The sequence below is a fragment of the Haliotis rubra genome, unplaced genomic scaffold (assembly GCF_003918875.1).
Source record: "Haliotis rubra isolate DU_JTF1 unplaced genomic scaffold, ASM391887v1 Scf321, whole genome shotgun sequence".
Lineage (NCBI taxonomy): Eukaryota > Metazoa > Mollusca > Gastropoda > Lepetellida > Haliotidae > Haliotis > Haliotis rubra.
In genome coordinates, this window is record NW_025766993.1 from 514411 (window position 1) to 532555 (window position 18145).

Here is an 18145-nt window from a genome sequence, read left to right on the forward strand (position 1 = left end):
AGGTCAGTATGATTGTACCTTCAATAATAGATATTGTTATCAATATAGAACAGTCAACATTTCTGAACTGATTCCTATTAATTTCAAACAATGTATATTTCGGATCAAAGCGAATGAAATGCATGCAAATACGTACATCATGTATCTTTCTGTTACGTGTATCAATACCAGACCACATTCCCGCGAGACATGAAAGACATTAATTGTCATCGATTGAATTTACCACTCCAGAAGGTAGGAGCTGAATAAATAATATTTTATTCAACACCCAGCGTTAGACTACAGCATGAGACGGGATCTTGAGTTATACCTGGAATATTGGGTCGTTATTTGTAAAATCTTGTTGTGTCATACTTATATGTTTTGAGTCCGAGGTACCAATGTGGTTCCCAAGCAACCAATGAGTGTGTGAGTGAGTGAGTTTAGTTTTACGCCGCTTTTAGCAATATTCCATCAATATCACAGCGGGGGAACACCAGAAATGGGTTTCACACATTCTACCCATGAGGGGAATCGAACCCTGGCCTTCGGCGTGACGAGCGAACGCTTCAACCACAAGGCTTCCCCACCGGCCAATGATGCTGCCGTTATAATATTTGCGTATTATATATTCATATCAATCGAATATCATTATTTGATAAATAAGTGTCTGGAGACATAACTACATAGACCAGGCAAACCAATGACATTAGGAGCAACGTCCCATGCTGCCGTGGTCGCCTCCAACGACAAGCAGTCCAGTACTAGACCCGTGAAGACCCGGGCTGGAATTGGTCTTCAGCAACCCATACTTGTAAGAGGCGACTAACGGGATCGGCTGGTCAGGCTCGCTGACTTGGATGGCACATGTCATCGTATATCAATTGCGTGGATTGATGATCATGATGGTTAATCACTGGATTGTCTGGACCAGAGTCGATTATTTACAGACCGCCGCCACATAGCTGGAATATTGCTGTGTACGGCGTTATGCCACAAACACACAAACAAGTACTGGGCCCCGTTCCACAAAACAACTTCAAGGCTACGACCATGACAAGTCCATGTTGAAGTATGGGAGTTACGATCACCTTAGTGCTCACGTGAATTGGGTCCTTGGGGAACAAAGTTAACGTATGCCCACTCGGCGGTCTCTGGACAAATATCTCTAGGCTACGTCCCCGCAATGAGGTAATAAAAAGGCTACAAAGAATGACTAAAGGACAGCAAACTTTGGATGTTGATAGTAACAACTAAGTGTATCAATCAAAACAGTCAAAATAACATGCACTGAGACTATAGAATGTTTGTTGATCAATATAAGCAGGCTCACATTCAGACCAGCGCAACTAATAAAACAAATTAATGGTTTCCAAACGGACCTACCGCAACATTTATAGTTTTCTTAAAAAGTATTCCGTGTTTAGAATATCGCAAGGGAAAATTAATAGTGAATTCTATAAACGAGATAAGAAACAAATCACCCAGTTTATTGTATCTTATCCATATCACTTGAAATTATCCTAATATAGCGTTTTCGCCAAAACTAACTGTAGTCAAGACCCAAAGAACACCTCTGCGTGTGTTGTTTTTAGTGTAATTTAATTTCAGACATTAAAAATTCAGTTAGTACAAAGCTGCTGACAGGTGTCCTTGCTTTTCAAAATTTTATTCATTGAATATTGCATGGCATGGTCTGAATCATATGGTTGGAACTATCCCACATCAAAATATTGACACAAAAATACCTAGCCACAGATTTATTGCAGGAATGAGCGCTGGTTAAATAGACATAACCGATTTTCAAAGACAAAGGTGGCATATATGTCATTGCACAAGGTTGGTTCGGTATGAAAGAACGACGAGGACAGAGCTCTGTCGCATCTAGTGTTTTGTTAATTTTTGTTATTTTCCTTTCTTTATTACATCGTTCTTGTTAATCAATAGATCCATTTACATATTTCTCAACTTAAATGCACGTCATGTTTGTGTGACGTTCCATATAATCTCTTCGTGACGTTTGCATCTTTACATTTCTATGTACTGTTTTCTTTGTCAATCCACCGGGATCGTTAATATTTTCATTCCTTACAATTCCCTCATCAAATATTTAACGTGCAAAATACTGGCTATTAATATTCGAACCCAACTCCTCACATGGGACATAAATATATACTCTCCCAAAACAGAAACGCATATAGGAATTTCAACTGTATTTTTATATCGTGTAGGCTTTATGAGTCAATGAAATATAGCGAAATTGCACACTGGGAATGCAGACTTATCCGTCTTTGGCACCAACTCGAGGAAAGTCAGTTTGAGTGTCACATGGAGACGTGTGGTGGCGCTGAAGTCAATACCTCGTGTGACCACCGTGGGTATCCAGAACTGCACGGCATCGCCTCGGCATCGAACGAATAAGTCTTAGAATCTCGTGTTGCCCAATCGCAGCCCACTCTGCCTGTAGTGCCTGTCGAGTTGCTGAAGTGTCTGGGGCTGAGGGTTACGGCGTCGCACCCGTCTGACCAGGGCATCCCACAGATGTTCGATCGGGTTTAAGTCCGGTGATCTTGAGGGCCAGGGGAGCACATTGATGTTGTGGGTCTGGAGGAAGTCTCTAGTGTGACGTGCTGTGTGGGGCCTGGCATTGTCCTGTTGAAACAACTCCCTCTGGCGATCAATGATTGGAAGGGGGTGTGAGCGTAGGATTTCGTCACAGTACCGTTGAGCAGTCAGGTTGCCCTGGATCATCACCAAATCACTTCTCCTACGGCAGGTGATCGCTCCCCACATCATAACACTGCCCCGGCCGAATCTGTCCACCTGGGGAACGCAAGCGTCGGCGAAACGTTCACATCGACGTCTGTACACCCGCATTCTCTCCATCGCGTCGTTCCAATAGAAATCGTGATTCATCACTGAACCAGATCTTACGCCAATTCGGTAGGTTCCAGGCCTGAACGTTGGTGCACCATTGAACTCGATGTCGACGATGTTGTTGTCGAAGCACAGGGCCAAAATAAGGTCTTCTGGCACGTAAACCAGCCTCACTCAACCTGTTCCTGACGGTCTGTGCAGAAAGCCTCCTCAATCCGGGTATTTGTCGAGCGGTACTGGTCGCCGTAGCTGTTCGATGACGCAGGTGATGTACCCGGATGTAGCGTTCCTGCGCCGCAGTGGTCGCTCGAGGTCGCCCACTACGAGGGGCATCTGCTACCGCATTCTGCCGGCGATATCTCTGCCAGAGCCGTGAAATGGTGCTTTGGTGAACATTCATGCGTCGGGCAACTGCACGTTGAGACTGGCCAGCTTCAAGCAAACCAATGGCGATATGACGGTTGGCTTCACTTAGACGTGGCATTTTGCGTTCGTCAACAATATTCCAAATACAGTGAATAATCGACAGACAGCGATCAACCTTTTATACCCATCATTGAGACTATCTGATCCCCAACTTTCACGTGCATTACATGTGAATTGTGTATTCTGTGACACTACACGCCGAAATTGAAAATCATGCTGTTACATACGGGTATTTTACGGATGGTGCGTTTTGTTGTGATGTTTCAAAACATAAACACCATAGGACTCATAAACAGAGAAAAACCTTTTGTAAAATGAATCACGTTTTAATTCATTGCTACATGAAATTGCTATTTTCATGATGAGTTTCTTTTGGGAGAGTGTATATCAATGTATGACAATATACAAAGTCAGTTTACTCAGAACGCTTACATTAATGTATTAAAGCAACACTGTCCTAAAGCATTAAAGCAACACTGTCCTTTCCACAATTTCAAGAAATCTGTAATAAAAGACTGGTAGAGTATATGTTTCCGACAATATCATAAGCATGTGTTTATTAAATTCTTTGAAGCAATGATGAAGTCATGGCTTGGTGTTCGCGCAATGGTGAAGCGTGTCCTACACTACCTATGGCACCCGTCACAATTTAGAGAATGCCCAGTCTTGTGTATCCGCCCAAACAGATTTTTTGGCGTAAAGAGCAGGAAGATGTGAAACATTATAGGACGGAACACAGGTGAAGTGAGGTGAAACTGGGTTTAACGTCATGCTTGAGAATATTTTGCTCATATGACGACGTGCATGCGTGTGTATGTGTATGTGCGGCTGCTTGTACAAGCCCAGACTGAGCTGGTTTTATAGTGCTAGCTCACTGAGATACCATGCCGCAGTGAAGCATGAATACCCCACTCAGACACATTATACTGACTCCGAGCCTACCAGTCCTTGATGTACCCATTAATGCTGAGCGCCAGGCAGGGACCAACAAGTACCATATTTTAACATCTTTTAGTATGACGCGGTCGGGGATCGAACCCGCGACCTTCCGCTCTCCGGGCGGACGCTCTAACCACTACACCACGGAGGCGGTCCAGGACGGAATACATTAATTCAGTGATGACACCATGTTTTCGCGAAGGGAAATACATGCATAGGCAAATACGTTGTGGTACAAGTCTTTGAATGACAGTCAGAAGTGATACACATAAGGGGGAGAAGTTTATGGATGTGTAACTTCTCTATTATGAGGTACACAACGTTTCGGAGTATATGCTTACTCCTCCATCACCATAATAAACATTCTGAAGTTGACAGCCTTATCATTCTCATGTTTGTATGGTACAAGTCAAAGCAGGGATTTGCGTCGGACGTTATTTCGATCACATACTAGTGTTGTGAATTGGTTGAAATCTCACAATTGATGATTGCTTCATTACCAACGATCAATCATCGAGAAAAACTGGTTAGCGTCATTTTTCAGATTTTCCTATCCAGGTTGTTACTGCAGAAAAGTATAACATGTTGCAACTTGCTACATTAAAGTGATGACTAATATATCATGAACATAAACTTCCTGGAGTCTTAGAGATTATATTTAGTCATGACTTTTCAGTTAGTGGAGTGAGTTTTCTAAGAAATAAACATGTTTTCAAGCCCTGACAACTTCTAAGATATGTTCCATTGTCAAGTATTTCAAAGACTAAAATAGTAGTTCCAAAATCGTTTATTTTCGATTATGCGAAAATGTGATCGATATTGCTTGGTCGTTTGGTCACTGCGACCAATCTTCGATTATTTCAATTAATCGGAACACCACTAACGGTTGTTAAAACTTTGAATGATCTCCCCCAGCGAGAAAAACAACAACTTTTAAGCAGGATCCGTAAGGTGTTCTTTGAAATCTACGTGGAACAAGATAATCGAATGTGCGTCTGAACTTGAGATGTGAGCTGCCGGAATATTGCTCGACATCAAGGGAACGTGATGTGACATTGTGATGATTGTCAATTTAGGATTACATGATAACCCTGTACATCAAATACCCAACTTCAACACATATAGCATATTAAACTGTAAATCATTAAAATTACGTAGAGAAGATTTTGAAAAATCTCTAAGTCTGTCTGAAGCTGGAAAGTATGAAGATGCCCCTGGTTGGAGTATATGACAATTAATACACTCTCATTGATCACAACTAAAACGTCCTGCGGTAGAAATACATTATTAACAATACTGTTGTTAATGACTGCAAAATCGTCAAGGAGTATATAAACTGACTACTGCCCCGCGGAAGCGATTAATCAAGGATGCCGGTGGATGTATTTCAAAAAGCTTTTAGATGCCAAATGTGTTATAATTTGTAACTTGATAGTGTGCTAAGCTGGCATTAGTATACACCTGAGCCCTGTAGTATATAGATAAATCGGTATAGGTCCATGAGTGATGGGAAACAGATTCATCAATTTACATCTACGTTTTAATTAATTACTGGCACACCGAGACGCGAGATCACTAAGTTCAGTACATCGACCCAAATCTGGAATGGCCCTGATTGTTTCCAAAGGAACACGTCCATTTGGAAATTTCTAAAAATATTTGAAATTTACACATGTAAACTGAATCAGGATTACTGATTAGTCTTCATAAAGGTAAAATTCTTCAAGCGTTTATCAAATACATTTAACACATTTAACGACGTAATTTATAACATACGTAATTCCTTAAAAGCTTCTGAAAATAGGTTAAATGTTCTTCTTCATCATATGAATAGACGATGAAGATTTTAGTCTGGAAACGAACGTGGTTTTGTTTTGTTTTTCTCGTCTTATGATTTAATGGCTAAAAGAACATACATCATAAAACTTGTAGTTGACCCCACAATTACATGTCATTTATAACGTTACGGGGGTAAGACCCAAAATATAACTATGATATCTTATTAAATATATCACCATTGAATCATCCTTTTTTGTGTGCTATATTTCTGCCAATATTGAACATGGGGGTATACTTTATTGTTCAAATATGGCTTCTCGTATGTTTTTTTTAAAGAGTTGGCTCGTCACGTCGAAGACACGGGTTCGAATCCCCACATGGGCAAAATGTGTGAAGCCCATTTCTGGTGTCCCCTGCCGTGATGTTGCTGGAATATTGCTAAAAGCGGCGTAAAACCAAACTCAGTCAGTCAGTCAGTATGCTTGGTTCAACAAAGATGTAGGTAATAGAGAATTGTTTATGTGCATATTCAAACAATGATGTAAAGGTATTTATTATCAAGAGTGGTCAGCTACTGTGGCCACTGCCAAATAGTTGCACACATATTCAACCTATAAACTTGATATAATGCCTGAAACGTACTGACGAGTGTTACCTTCTGTTGATCTACGTAGAGCACTGAAGAAATTTTGATGTGGTATTTCTGCTTTTAACATACAATTATACAAAAGATCGAAAAGTGTAGATATCGCAATTGCCATGTGCCCTCATTGTCTTAATAAGTTAGAAAATGAATCATTTTATGTCATGTACTATTAAGTTCACAACTTTTTTGAATTCAAAATCAGCTAATATATTACTACGTTTATCTGTGTATTGTACAAAAGTAATGCCTTCACATATAATCCATTTGTGAATCAATGTCCAGGCGCTCCGGACTCTATATTATTATGAATATCGATGTACTGCTGGCCTCATGGCCGTTAATACAAATATAATCTTCTGTCTGGTGTATATTTTCTTTTATTACTCACCAGTTGAAAATGTCACTGTTTAATAATTTTACAATGTTATTACACATTGTGTAATAACATAGCGTGATGCCGTACGTATGACGTCAAAGTGGTTTACAGTTATGACGCCACAATGCTAATACCTCTGTCACAATAGTATGAGACGGTTCATTCTCAGGACGTGGACAACCTGAAATTTTGCATTCGCAGGACGTGGACAGACGGTGTACCTTTGATGTCGTCTGGGAAGTGTTAAAATGTGAACTGTTATCCGGGATTGTTAAGGTTTCATGAACTCTGTTCACTCTGGTAAGCATGTGACTATGATAGGTGAGTGAGTTCACTCAGAAATTGTTTGGTTTAAACATATTTGTATATGAAATATCTGGTTTGGTAAACAAGCAGAACTTTGCTTATATCCATACCTCACCAGTACATATATCATTTAAACAAAATACACAAGAACTGGATACACAAAACGACAAATTAAATCATATATGTGCGTTGTAGGTGCTTATAAACCTTGAGCCTGCAGTTACACTTCATTAATTGTTTACATATATTAGTCTAGAATAATTTATCAAATCGTTTAGACTTAAAGATGTATTGATGCAGGGACTCTATTATGTTCTTATTGGCATCGTTGTTTGACGGAGGTATTCCGTATAACACAGTTTGGAGACTATGGCCATTTACATAGAAAGAGGTATTATTTCTAACAGCAGTGTATAACTTACATGTAAAAAGATAATGAACAGTATCTTCATTGTGGTATCCACAAGCGCATTCAGGGTTGTTAGAAATGTGTCTATTTACTTTATCCGCATTCAAATCACTACAGCCGAGCTTAAGTCGACAGTGTACGATCTGACAGAACCGACTGCCATAATTCAGATCTAGATAATTATTTGATTCATCATTTTTAAGCAGAGATTTGAATTCACCGATTGAATTAGCGAATACGAAATTATCAGGTAATGAATTCCAAATTCTACTTGTGTCAGGAAGGAACGATTGTTCATATATTTTAGCCCTACAATTTATTGTTTGTAGCTTAGATTTATTACGGAGATTATATTGACTGTTTTCAGAGACAAATTTAGGAACAAGGTCACAGAGGTAGTCAGATTGGACCGTGGGGACATCAGCGTCATTGTGTTTGCCGACACAGTGTCTTATTTATTAAAACTGAAAAAAAGAAACTTGTTTCGTTTCCTTATAATTTCACAATCTAGTATTGCCCGAAGTCTTGCAATCACACACTCTGTCTATTGTCTGGCGTTAATTAGCTCAGTAACCCATTCGCACGAAGTGGACACTTTTTTCTTGACTTTGTTTTTTACACGACACAGGGTGTCCACGTCCCGAGAATACCCCTATGAGACCTTGCTTGACTCGCGGAAAGCTGAATGTCATCACACTCGTTGAATTTTCAGGAAAGAAGTACTTTGCTCGATATTATTTTGCTAATGGTGGGCGAGTAATAAATAAATACTAAACTATGTCCCGTGTAATACCATATTTATGAAACTCGTGTATGGTATTGGTATCTAAACTCGCTTTCGCTCGTTAGATACCAAACCATTCACTCGTTTCGATAAATATGGTATTACACGAGACATCGTTTAGTATTCTCTATCTTTCCGGTAGTATATTCGACAAATGCACGGCGTTAAGGGGACAGCAGTTTCAGCAACATTCCGGCGTACCATTGTATTAATAGATGTAATGAGTTAAATCAAATTATTTCCAGTCAAAACCTGTTGTGTGCTGACAGAATTTGCTTCTATATTTGCCCACATTGACACCTGGCGCAACAGGAATTTTCTGCGTTGAGCTTGTATGCTATCTAACTGACTGGTTCACAAACGACCACTTTTGACATCTGAATGGCGTTACAAACGGCCACTTCGACATCTGAATGACATCACAGACACCTTAGTCTGATGGTGGTTAAAACGAACACGGTATGGCTATTAGAAGGCGATGTACCCGAGAAGATCTTGATTAGAATTGGTCTTCAGTAAACCATGTGTGTCGTAAGAGTGAATAACGGGATCGGATGGTCAGGCTCGCTGACTTGGCTGACACATGTCATCGTATCCTAATTGCGCTGATTGATGTTCATTTTGCCAATCAGTGGATTGTTTGGTCCACTATAGACCGCCATCATATAGGTGGAAAATTGCTGGGTGCGATGGTAAACAACAAACAAACAAGGCGATGTATGTGAGATGGGTGTCGTTTCTGGACATGAAGCTCGAAGTGTTTTATTTACAAAGTTCTGTTGAAGTTTGTAGTTTTGTAGCCAAATGCAATTTTCAGGTGAACACTTTCTACATCACCTAGGACACCAACTAAAGGAACACCCAAGACGATCTTCTCTGAGATGCCATTACATTGTTTCCAAGTTATTACATTTCTCTAATATAGCGTATTTAAATGAAAGCGTTAAAGCTGTTTACAATGCTACACCATTCAAAATACAACACAGTATCGTAAAAACATAATACCGCTATATCATGTTGATGTCTGAGAAATGAAAAATCGTAATACTATACTTTAACCATTTATTTAATCTAATCGCAATTCTTATAGTTAAATTTCTTTTTTTTTTTCGTTTTTCTTTCGTTTCACGTTTTCAATACATGTATTTATTTGCGTCTCGCTCATAATTCGTACCACTTCTTGATTGTTCCCGATCGGGCAGTCGCCTATTGAACACCTTACATTGTAAAGCATATTGTATAACCGCCACACGCAAAGTCGAGTTACCAACAAAGACGACAATGGCGCCCCTTACCTGTGTATAAATGGAGTGGTCATAGGCTCACTGGAGCGGAAGAGGGCAATAGTATTCACAGGGTAGCTCGTATAGCACGCTTACACACGCTGTCATGTTTCCTACAGTTGTAAAACCATGTCAGATTGAAACTTCGAGGTTTACAGTAAAACATGTCACTACACATGCTTCTATCATACATTATATACATGTATATGTATATGTATATGTATATGTTTGTGTTTGAGCATGTGTATGTATGTGTGTGTGTGTGTGTGTGTGTGTGTGTGTGTGTGTGTTTTCTTGCATATGATATCCATACAAGGTATTTGCTGAGTGCGGCGTTAAACAACAAACCATATAAGGTATAAAACTGAATCTATTGTCTCACGTTAAATCTGAAATCAGAAACTATTCAATTGTTCATAGCAAGAAACATTTTCAACGAATTCGCAGGAAAATATTCATACAATATGCAGCGGAATACGAATATAAAATTACCATTGTTCTAAATGTTTTGATGTGTCAACTGAATGAGATGCGTTGACGGCGAGCAAGCCATATGTTCAGAGCAAACCTGTAGCCGACATCGATATCAATCCACGTATAGGAAATAGCGTGTAGCGGCAATGTTGTTGTTTGTACTTACCCATTGTGTATTGATCCAAGCGCGACTATAGCCAGTAACCACATGTATATCACCCGTCGCTTCACGTCGTCGACTGATGTCCCGAGCCAAGTCCTTGCTTTTACCTGAAGGCTGTTCGGGAGGTTTTCATAACAAGGCATTCGATTGGTTGATAATCCCAGGTGGGAGAACTGTAAGTAGTCTACAACTCTAGGCCTTGGTTTTGGCCATTACCCAACTAACTGTGTATACAAGTTAGAGTTAATGAAATGGAGATTTGAGATGGTGCTGCTGGCGAGGGTGAAAGCCGGATGCTAGTATCCCCTTGGGGAGGACGTAACGGATGTTTCACGCCTGACGTTGAAGGCATTTGTCATCCCAGACAGAACGAAGCTAATGGTCGTTGCTGTCGCAGTTTGTAGACAGCTACGCTTTCTAGGACGATGTGTTAGTTCCGATATTATCTTGATGTTGTGGCGACTGAAGCTGCATTAGTTTGGTTAACGTTGTGATTAGTTTGGGTCAGTGATTGTGACGTCATATTTCACAATTCCCCATAATGCGCTTATTTTATTTACCGACATTGTATAATATTGTTGAAATCAGTTTTAAGATACGAAGACACAGACTCTTTCTCTTTCGATTAAGTGACCGTGGGGTAGCCTAGTAGTTAAAACGTTCGCTCGTCACACCGAAGACCCAGGTTCGAGTCCCCACATGGGTACATGGTGTGAAGCTCATTCCTCGTGTCTCCTGTTGTGATATTGCTGGAATATTGCTAAAAGCGGCGCAAAACTAAACTCGCTCAATCTCTTTCGATTGTCTTAAATTGTTAAAAGTTAGAGAGAGTGACAAAGTGCGAGGAGAGAGTGCGAGAGACAAAGAGGGGTTGGGTGAGCGAGTGAGAGAGTTAGGTAGGCACAGGCAGAAAAAGTGGGTGAGTGAGTAGAGTTAGAATTAAATTAGTAAGAGGTGAAAGAGAGATAGATTGAAAAGAGTGAGAGAAATAAAGAGACCGAAAAAGTGGATGAGTGAGGGAAAGTGAGAGTTATATTAGGTAGAGGTGAAAAGAAGGAAGAGTGAATAGGGTGAGGGAGGCAAATAGACAGAAAGAATGGGTGAATGAGGGAGAGTAAAAGTAACATTAGTTAGAGGTGAAAGAAAGGTAGAATCTGAGAGGGAATGAGAGAGGCTCACAGAGACAGAAAGAGTAGTGAGTGAGGGAGTCGACAGTTAAAATTAGCAAAAGATTGAGAAATAGAAAGGGTAAGAGAGAGTGAGAGAAAGGGTGAATGAGAGGCAGGACGTTGGACGGCGACACCATTAGTTGTTAGCAACCACAGAACCATACGTTTAATGTAAATGCAGTTCGATGTGAAAATGCGCAACACACTCCGTTAGCACATACATGTCTAATGTTATTTCAACTATTTCAGAGTTAACAAGGAAACTCAAACTGCGAATGCATCGTAACAAAAGAGCAATAAATGCCTCCTTCGATGCTACTTTCAAGTTGCTTCCAGTTACCGTTTACCATAATCACTACAATATTATATGATAGTATTTGTTTGTGTACAGTATTACATTGCAATATCCCTATGATAAACAAACTTCATGTTGATGAAAGTGACACACAATCCACGAGAATGCATGAAAGCACATGCTTGTCTAGTAAATGGATTATTCAAAAATTATTTCAGTGTTAACAAGGACCCTTAAAATGCATCTAAACAAAAGTCTTAGATCTTAGAGCAAATGATGCTTTCAAGTTGTTTCCAGTTACCCTTTACCATACTCACTACAAGACTATGTGGTATTATTTATTTGTGTGAAGTATTACATTGCACCTGATAAAAATTAATTTTGATGAGAGTGACACAAAATGAAAGTGTGTTACCGGTCTTTGCATGGTGTGTGATGTATGTTTGTCAATTCAAGGTGAATAACATATCAATTTATGTTCCGATAAATGTACTTCATGCTGTTTGGGATTTAGAGAATTACTCGAAGTACATTATCAGGCGGGAAAGGTCCTGATGCATGGGAACCTAACGGCTTCGTTTACGATAATGTCAGCGGCAGTAACTTACACCCAGACAATGTACCACCATTCATCATCAGTGGATTACCGTAAAGACATCAGCCTCACATGTAATTTCGGCATTCACAGATGACAACTGAACCGTACAATACGTGATCGTCATAAGTATGGGAAACGTCCGATGTAATTTAACTTACACTTATTGTTAATGGGGAATCATTTGACAATGTTCGTGGTATTAGAAACAAGGGAGAATGTACAATGACATGACGTAAATAAATCGAGATGATGGAAATATGATTTGCCCTGAATTAGTGAAAGGTTACATCGTAAAAATAAGCGTTGGAGAACATGGTACTACCGAAATGGTAATCCTGTTTGTTATCAATTTCTTTTGTTCGTGTTAAGTTTTATTTAAGTGTTGTTTTGAATCATGCTAAATATTAGACAATATAATGTCTCCCAAATATATATTGAGCTATGGTGACAGTGAAACGAGGCCTGTGGAACACCTGGTGTCAGAACTGTTTTTTAGTGATTCTTAACCGTTTCGAAGCTATTTAATTTGCATTTTATTACAAATTGACTTTTTACGTCGTTTTCGCTGGCATGATGCGGCGGATAACAAAATAGGCAAGACAGAACCATGTGCATCCGTACACATGAATTTCTTCAGGAATGTTGTCAGACATGTACAACATACATGTAAGGTTGGTGTCATTGTGGGTGTGTGGTTGGGTAGCCTAATGGTTAAGGCTTCCGCTCGTCACGCTGAAGACCTAGGTTCGATTCCCTACATGAGCAAAATGTGATATTGTCGGAATATTGCCAAAAGCGGCGTAAAACCATACTCAGTCATTCATGTCATTGCCTCGTGTACATGGTGCCAAGTTGTCTTAGAAACTCTCACTTAGAACTTCTTTCCTCCGTGATCCTGAAAAATCGATGCTTACAACAGTGTGATTCTGCCAATACAATCATTAGATCCCTCCAGGAATACAATAATTAGTTTCCTATAGGAAGTCATTTGAGAAATTAAGTATGATGGGCATCACCAATGATATCTGCATCCATTGATCTTGTCCTCGGTCTTGATTGAAATCATTTACTACCGTTATCGACGGGGAACCAGCATCGTTGTACGGAAGAAAAAGCAAATGAAAGGTGAGGCATGCTAGCATCCCCTCTGAGCTCAAAGATGCACTGGGTTCAACAAAGCATTCAGTCTGAACGGAAGTCTTCAGTACTCATTAAGTTATCGGGTATCCGAGATCCTTGGATGGCGTGAACCCTAATGAAGAACGTGTACATTGTCATCAATAGATGATGAGTTCGGAACAAAAGACTGGGTGTGGTGGAAAACAAACATGCTGTTTATGTCGTGTTAAACTTTGAGTGAGCGTGGTTGTAAATTGGCGTGGTTGTCAGTAATCTTTTGTTGTTGGTTTTTAATCCGCGCTGAAAAATTTCATGCTTCTAACGACGGCCTGTAAATAAGTCTGGAATAGACAAACTTGTTGTTGATAGTTAAGTTACGATCCTTTCTTTTGATAACATGCAATCAACCAGGCCACCGGGTCTGACAACACATTAAGTCGCATCTAACGACATGCAAAGGTTGCCGGGAACTACAAGTGGATCCCGGAACGCGTTGTTTCAAGACAAGTTTGGGTTGTTGGATTGTTTGTTGTTTAATGCTGCACTCTACAATATTCCAGCTATATGGTGGCGGTCTGTAAATGATCGAGTCTGGACTAGACAATCCAGTGATCAACATCAGGAGCATCAATCTACGTAATTGGGATACGATGACATTTGTCAACCAAGTCAGCAAACCTGACCACCCGATCCCGTTAGTCGTCTTTTACGACAAGCATGGGTTACTGAAGATCAATTATAACCCGGATCTTCACGTGTGTTTCAAGATAAGATATGAACAGATAAGCATCATGGGATTCGATCTACATGCGTTTCCTGACTGTAGGTCCAACTTTTTTTCATTTAAAAGCACCTGGAACCGGAAATTCTGTTACACACTCATTGCCAAGGTGACAAGTGCCTTTTCTGTCAAAGTCTGATGTACGGACTTACGTACATGCGTCTGTGTCAGCGAGGTGGGTCTCTTTGGAACATTTTGTTCTTGCTGATTTGTAAAACTAGGTGTGGTTCAAAGAGGGGCCAAGTGGACTGTCCTTTTGCGGGGAAAATACCGTTCAAATTTACCGTTCATTTGTAAGAAACAACCAGCACCTAAAAGCATAGATGACATACACATTTTAAATCCTCTTGAACACATCACAATTACAGGATAAAGACCTAATGATCAGACCTACCGCAGCGCCGTCGTTCGTGGTGGTTGGGTGAGTTTGTGCGACATGGGAGAAAATGTATAGCGAAATTTGTATATGTTGTAGTATCCACAATCTGGCTTCACTGATGTACCACACAAAGGTACTTGACCTGAGATACCCCATCGTACAAACACTACTGTGTGGTGACAGCAATATAGAGGTCCTTCTTTCCTATTGGTTATTGATTATTGATCGACTTTCAAGTCTCGGGGCAAACAGGGCAATTAGAGCAATTCTCTTCTTCCCTTTTGACTCACGAGGTAGTTTGTGTCTTACTTCCGCCGGATCGTGTTCAGTTGGGCGTGTATTGGTTGTTTCGCATTCAAGGGTTTACACGAACCAAAGCATGTGTTTGTTGTGTTGATTGTTATAGTGACTCTAGGGACAACTGAAGAGGTCAGGCAGGCTACAATGTTTGACTTGGCCAATTGTGCAGTCAATCTCTGAAATGGCACAGGGTCGATTAATTGTTCACCGTTAAAGCGTCATAAAATTACTTAAAGCGTTGATGTTTTTATTATTATTCATATACATATCATCGTTGTCGTTGTTGTTATCATCGTCGTTGTTGTTGTTGTTGTCATTGTCGTCATCATCGCCGTGTTGATGATGATGATCACGACTACTATGACGCCGACGTCGACGACGACGACGACGACGATCACGATAATGTACTACGACGGTGATGACGATGATCACGATGGTACTACTGATGACGACGACGGTGGTGGTGGTGGTGGTGGTGATGATGATGATGATGATGATGATGATGATGATAGTGGTGGTGGTGGTGGTGGTGGTGGTGGTAGGGTGGTGGTGATAATATGTTATATAGTTCCAGAAAGCATTAATGGATTGTAGCTCGAAGTATAATACATGGAGATTAAATGGGTAATAATTATTGCCGTCTAGATCTAGAGTCATTAGGAATTCCTTTGTGGTGCTGTAAAGATCCATCAAATGAAGCTAAGCTACAGGAATCTGAAGCGCACAAAGTCAACGTCCTTCTCACAGATGTTCTATGGATATAAGGTCAGGTCTTGTAGCTAGTTAATTAATGAAGTATGCTCCCATTCTTTAACAAATCCGTTGATGCACGGATTTACGGGAGTGATCCTGGTGGAATGAAACGACCAATCCTACATGTAAAAGGTACAATGGATGTCCTCCTCACGACACAAATCCCTTGTGCGCAAATTCATGAGCAGATTTCTATATGCTAAAAGCGGCGTAAAACAATACTCACTCACTTTCATCTCGACTGTTTGCCTTTACTGATATCGGTATGAGTCACTCGTATGATCAGGACTATTGCAAGTAATTTGTTTGACATATCTGTCACGTATTAACTCGACACCGATACAGTGCAGCGATTTTCCATTATTTCCACACGATAGCGCACAGGTAATAACGTCATGTTACAGTAGCTGTTACGATTTGGTATATTCTACCGGAACCAATTCCTTGGAGTTATCACTGAACATGACCAGTGTGTATGTGGACACTTCCTGGTCCTGGGTTATGTGATCCGTGGTTTCATTCGTTACTGAAAATAAAACACGAGCTCACAGGTTGCTTAATGTGACTGCTAAACTGCAAGTGCATCACTGGGAATTTGGGTTGTATACTCCTTATGAAGCTGGGACTGAAAAACGAGTAAAACTAATAGTAAGGTAAAATCGAGAACAAATAATGATAAAGTTGCGTTTTAAGCATGCTTTTCTGTGGTGTGGAAATATGGCGAAATAAAAAATGCCAATAGTAGTGGCAGAATGAGAAACAGCAGTAGTAGCATCCGGGGGATGATGAGGGATCATAGCCAGTAGCAGTAGCAACAGAGAGACGAGGGGTGCACGTAGTAGTGAAAGTAACACTAGTAGCAACAGAAACACGGGGGTGGTGCTAGTGATAGTAACAGTAGTAGCAGCAGAAAGACGAGGGGTGGTAGTAGTGATAGTAACAGTAGTAGCAGCAGAAAGACGAGGGGTAGTAGTAGTGATAGTAACAGTAGTAGCAGCAGAAAGACGAGGGGTGCACGTAGTAGTGATAGTAACAGTAGTAGCAACAGGAAGACGAGGGGTGCACGTAGTAGTGATAGTAACACTAGTAGCAGCAGAAAGACGAGGGGTGGTAGTAGTGATAGTAACAGTAGTAGCAGCAGAAAGACGAGGGGTAGTAGTAGTGATAGTAACAGTAGTAGCAGCAGAAAGACGAGGGGGGTGCAGTACGTAGTAGTGATAGTAACAGTAGTAGTGAAGAGTAACAACAGTGATAGTAACAGCAACAGAAAGACGAGGGGTGCACGTAGTAGTGATAGTAACAGTAGTAGCAGCAGAAAGACGAGGGTGGTAGTAGTGGTAACAGTGGCAAGTAGCAGCAGAAAGAGTAGTAGAGTGATAGTAACAGTAGTAGCAGCAGAAAGAGGAGGGGTGGTAGTAGTGATAGTAACAGTAGTAGCAGCAGAAAGAGGAGGGGTGGTAGTAGTGATAGTAACAGTAGCAGCAGCAGAATGAGGAGGGGTGGTAGTATTGATAGTAACAGTAGTAGCAGCAGAAAGAGGAGGGGTGGAAGTAGTGACAGTAACAGTAGTAGCAGCAGAAAGAGGAGGGGTAGAAGTAGTGATAGTAACATTAGTAGCAGCAGAAAGAGGAGGGGTGGTAGTAGTGCTAGTAACAGTAGTAGCAGCAGAAAGAGGAGGGGTGGTAGTAGTGCTAGTAACAGTAGCAGCAGCAGAAAGAGGAGGGGTGGTAGTAGTGATAGTAACAGTAGCAGCAGCAGAAAGAGGAGGGGTTGTAGTAGTGATAGTAACAGTAGTAGCAGCAGAAAGAGGAGGCATGGTAGTAGTGCTAGTAACAGTAGTAGCAGCAGAAAGAGGAGGGGTGGTAGTAGTGATAGTAACAGTAGTAGCAGCAGAAAGGGGAGGGTCGGTAGAAGTGATAGTAACAGTAGCAGCAGCAGAAAGAGGAGGGGTGGTAGTAGTGATAGTAACAGTAGTAGCAGCAGAAAGACGAGGGGTGGTAGTAGTGATAGTAACAGTAGTAGCAGCAGAAAGAGGAGGGGTGGTAGTAGTGATAGTAACAGTAGTAGCAACAGAAAGACGAGGGGTGGTAGTAGTATACTAAACAATAGGATATGCTGTTTATCTTATGCCACTACCCGTCACCTTCCTCTTTCCGCCGCTACTAATGTTGCCACAACCCGTGATCTCCCCCCTTGTGGCAACATTAGTAACAGCAGAAGGAGAATGATGGCGGGGTTGTGGCAGCATTAGTAGCAACAGAAGGATGATGATGACTGGTTGTGGCATCATTAATAGTAGTGGCATCATTA

At 40.8% G+C, this 18145-nt stretch overlaps 1 protein-coding gene across 1 annotated transcript in view; it reads right to left on the minus strand.

Moving 5' to 3' along the window:
* LOC124283798 (glycine receptor subunit alpha-2-like) overlaps positions 1–10752 on the minus strand; it is a 46974-nt gene extending 36222 nt beyond the window's left edge. Inside the window, exon 1 of the mRNA XM_046719827.1 lies at positions 10445–10752. Within this exon, the coding sequence (XP_046575783.1) occupies positions 10445–10584 (140 nt within the window). The 5' untranslated portion in view covers positions 10585–10752. The remainder of the gene's footprint in view (positions 1–10444) is intronic.
* Between the last annotated feature and the right edge of the window lie 7393 nt (positions 10753–18145).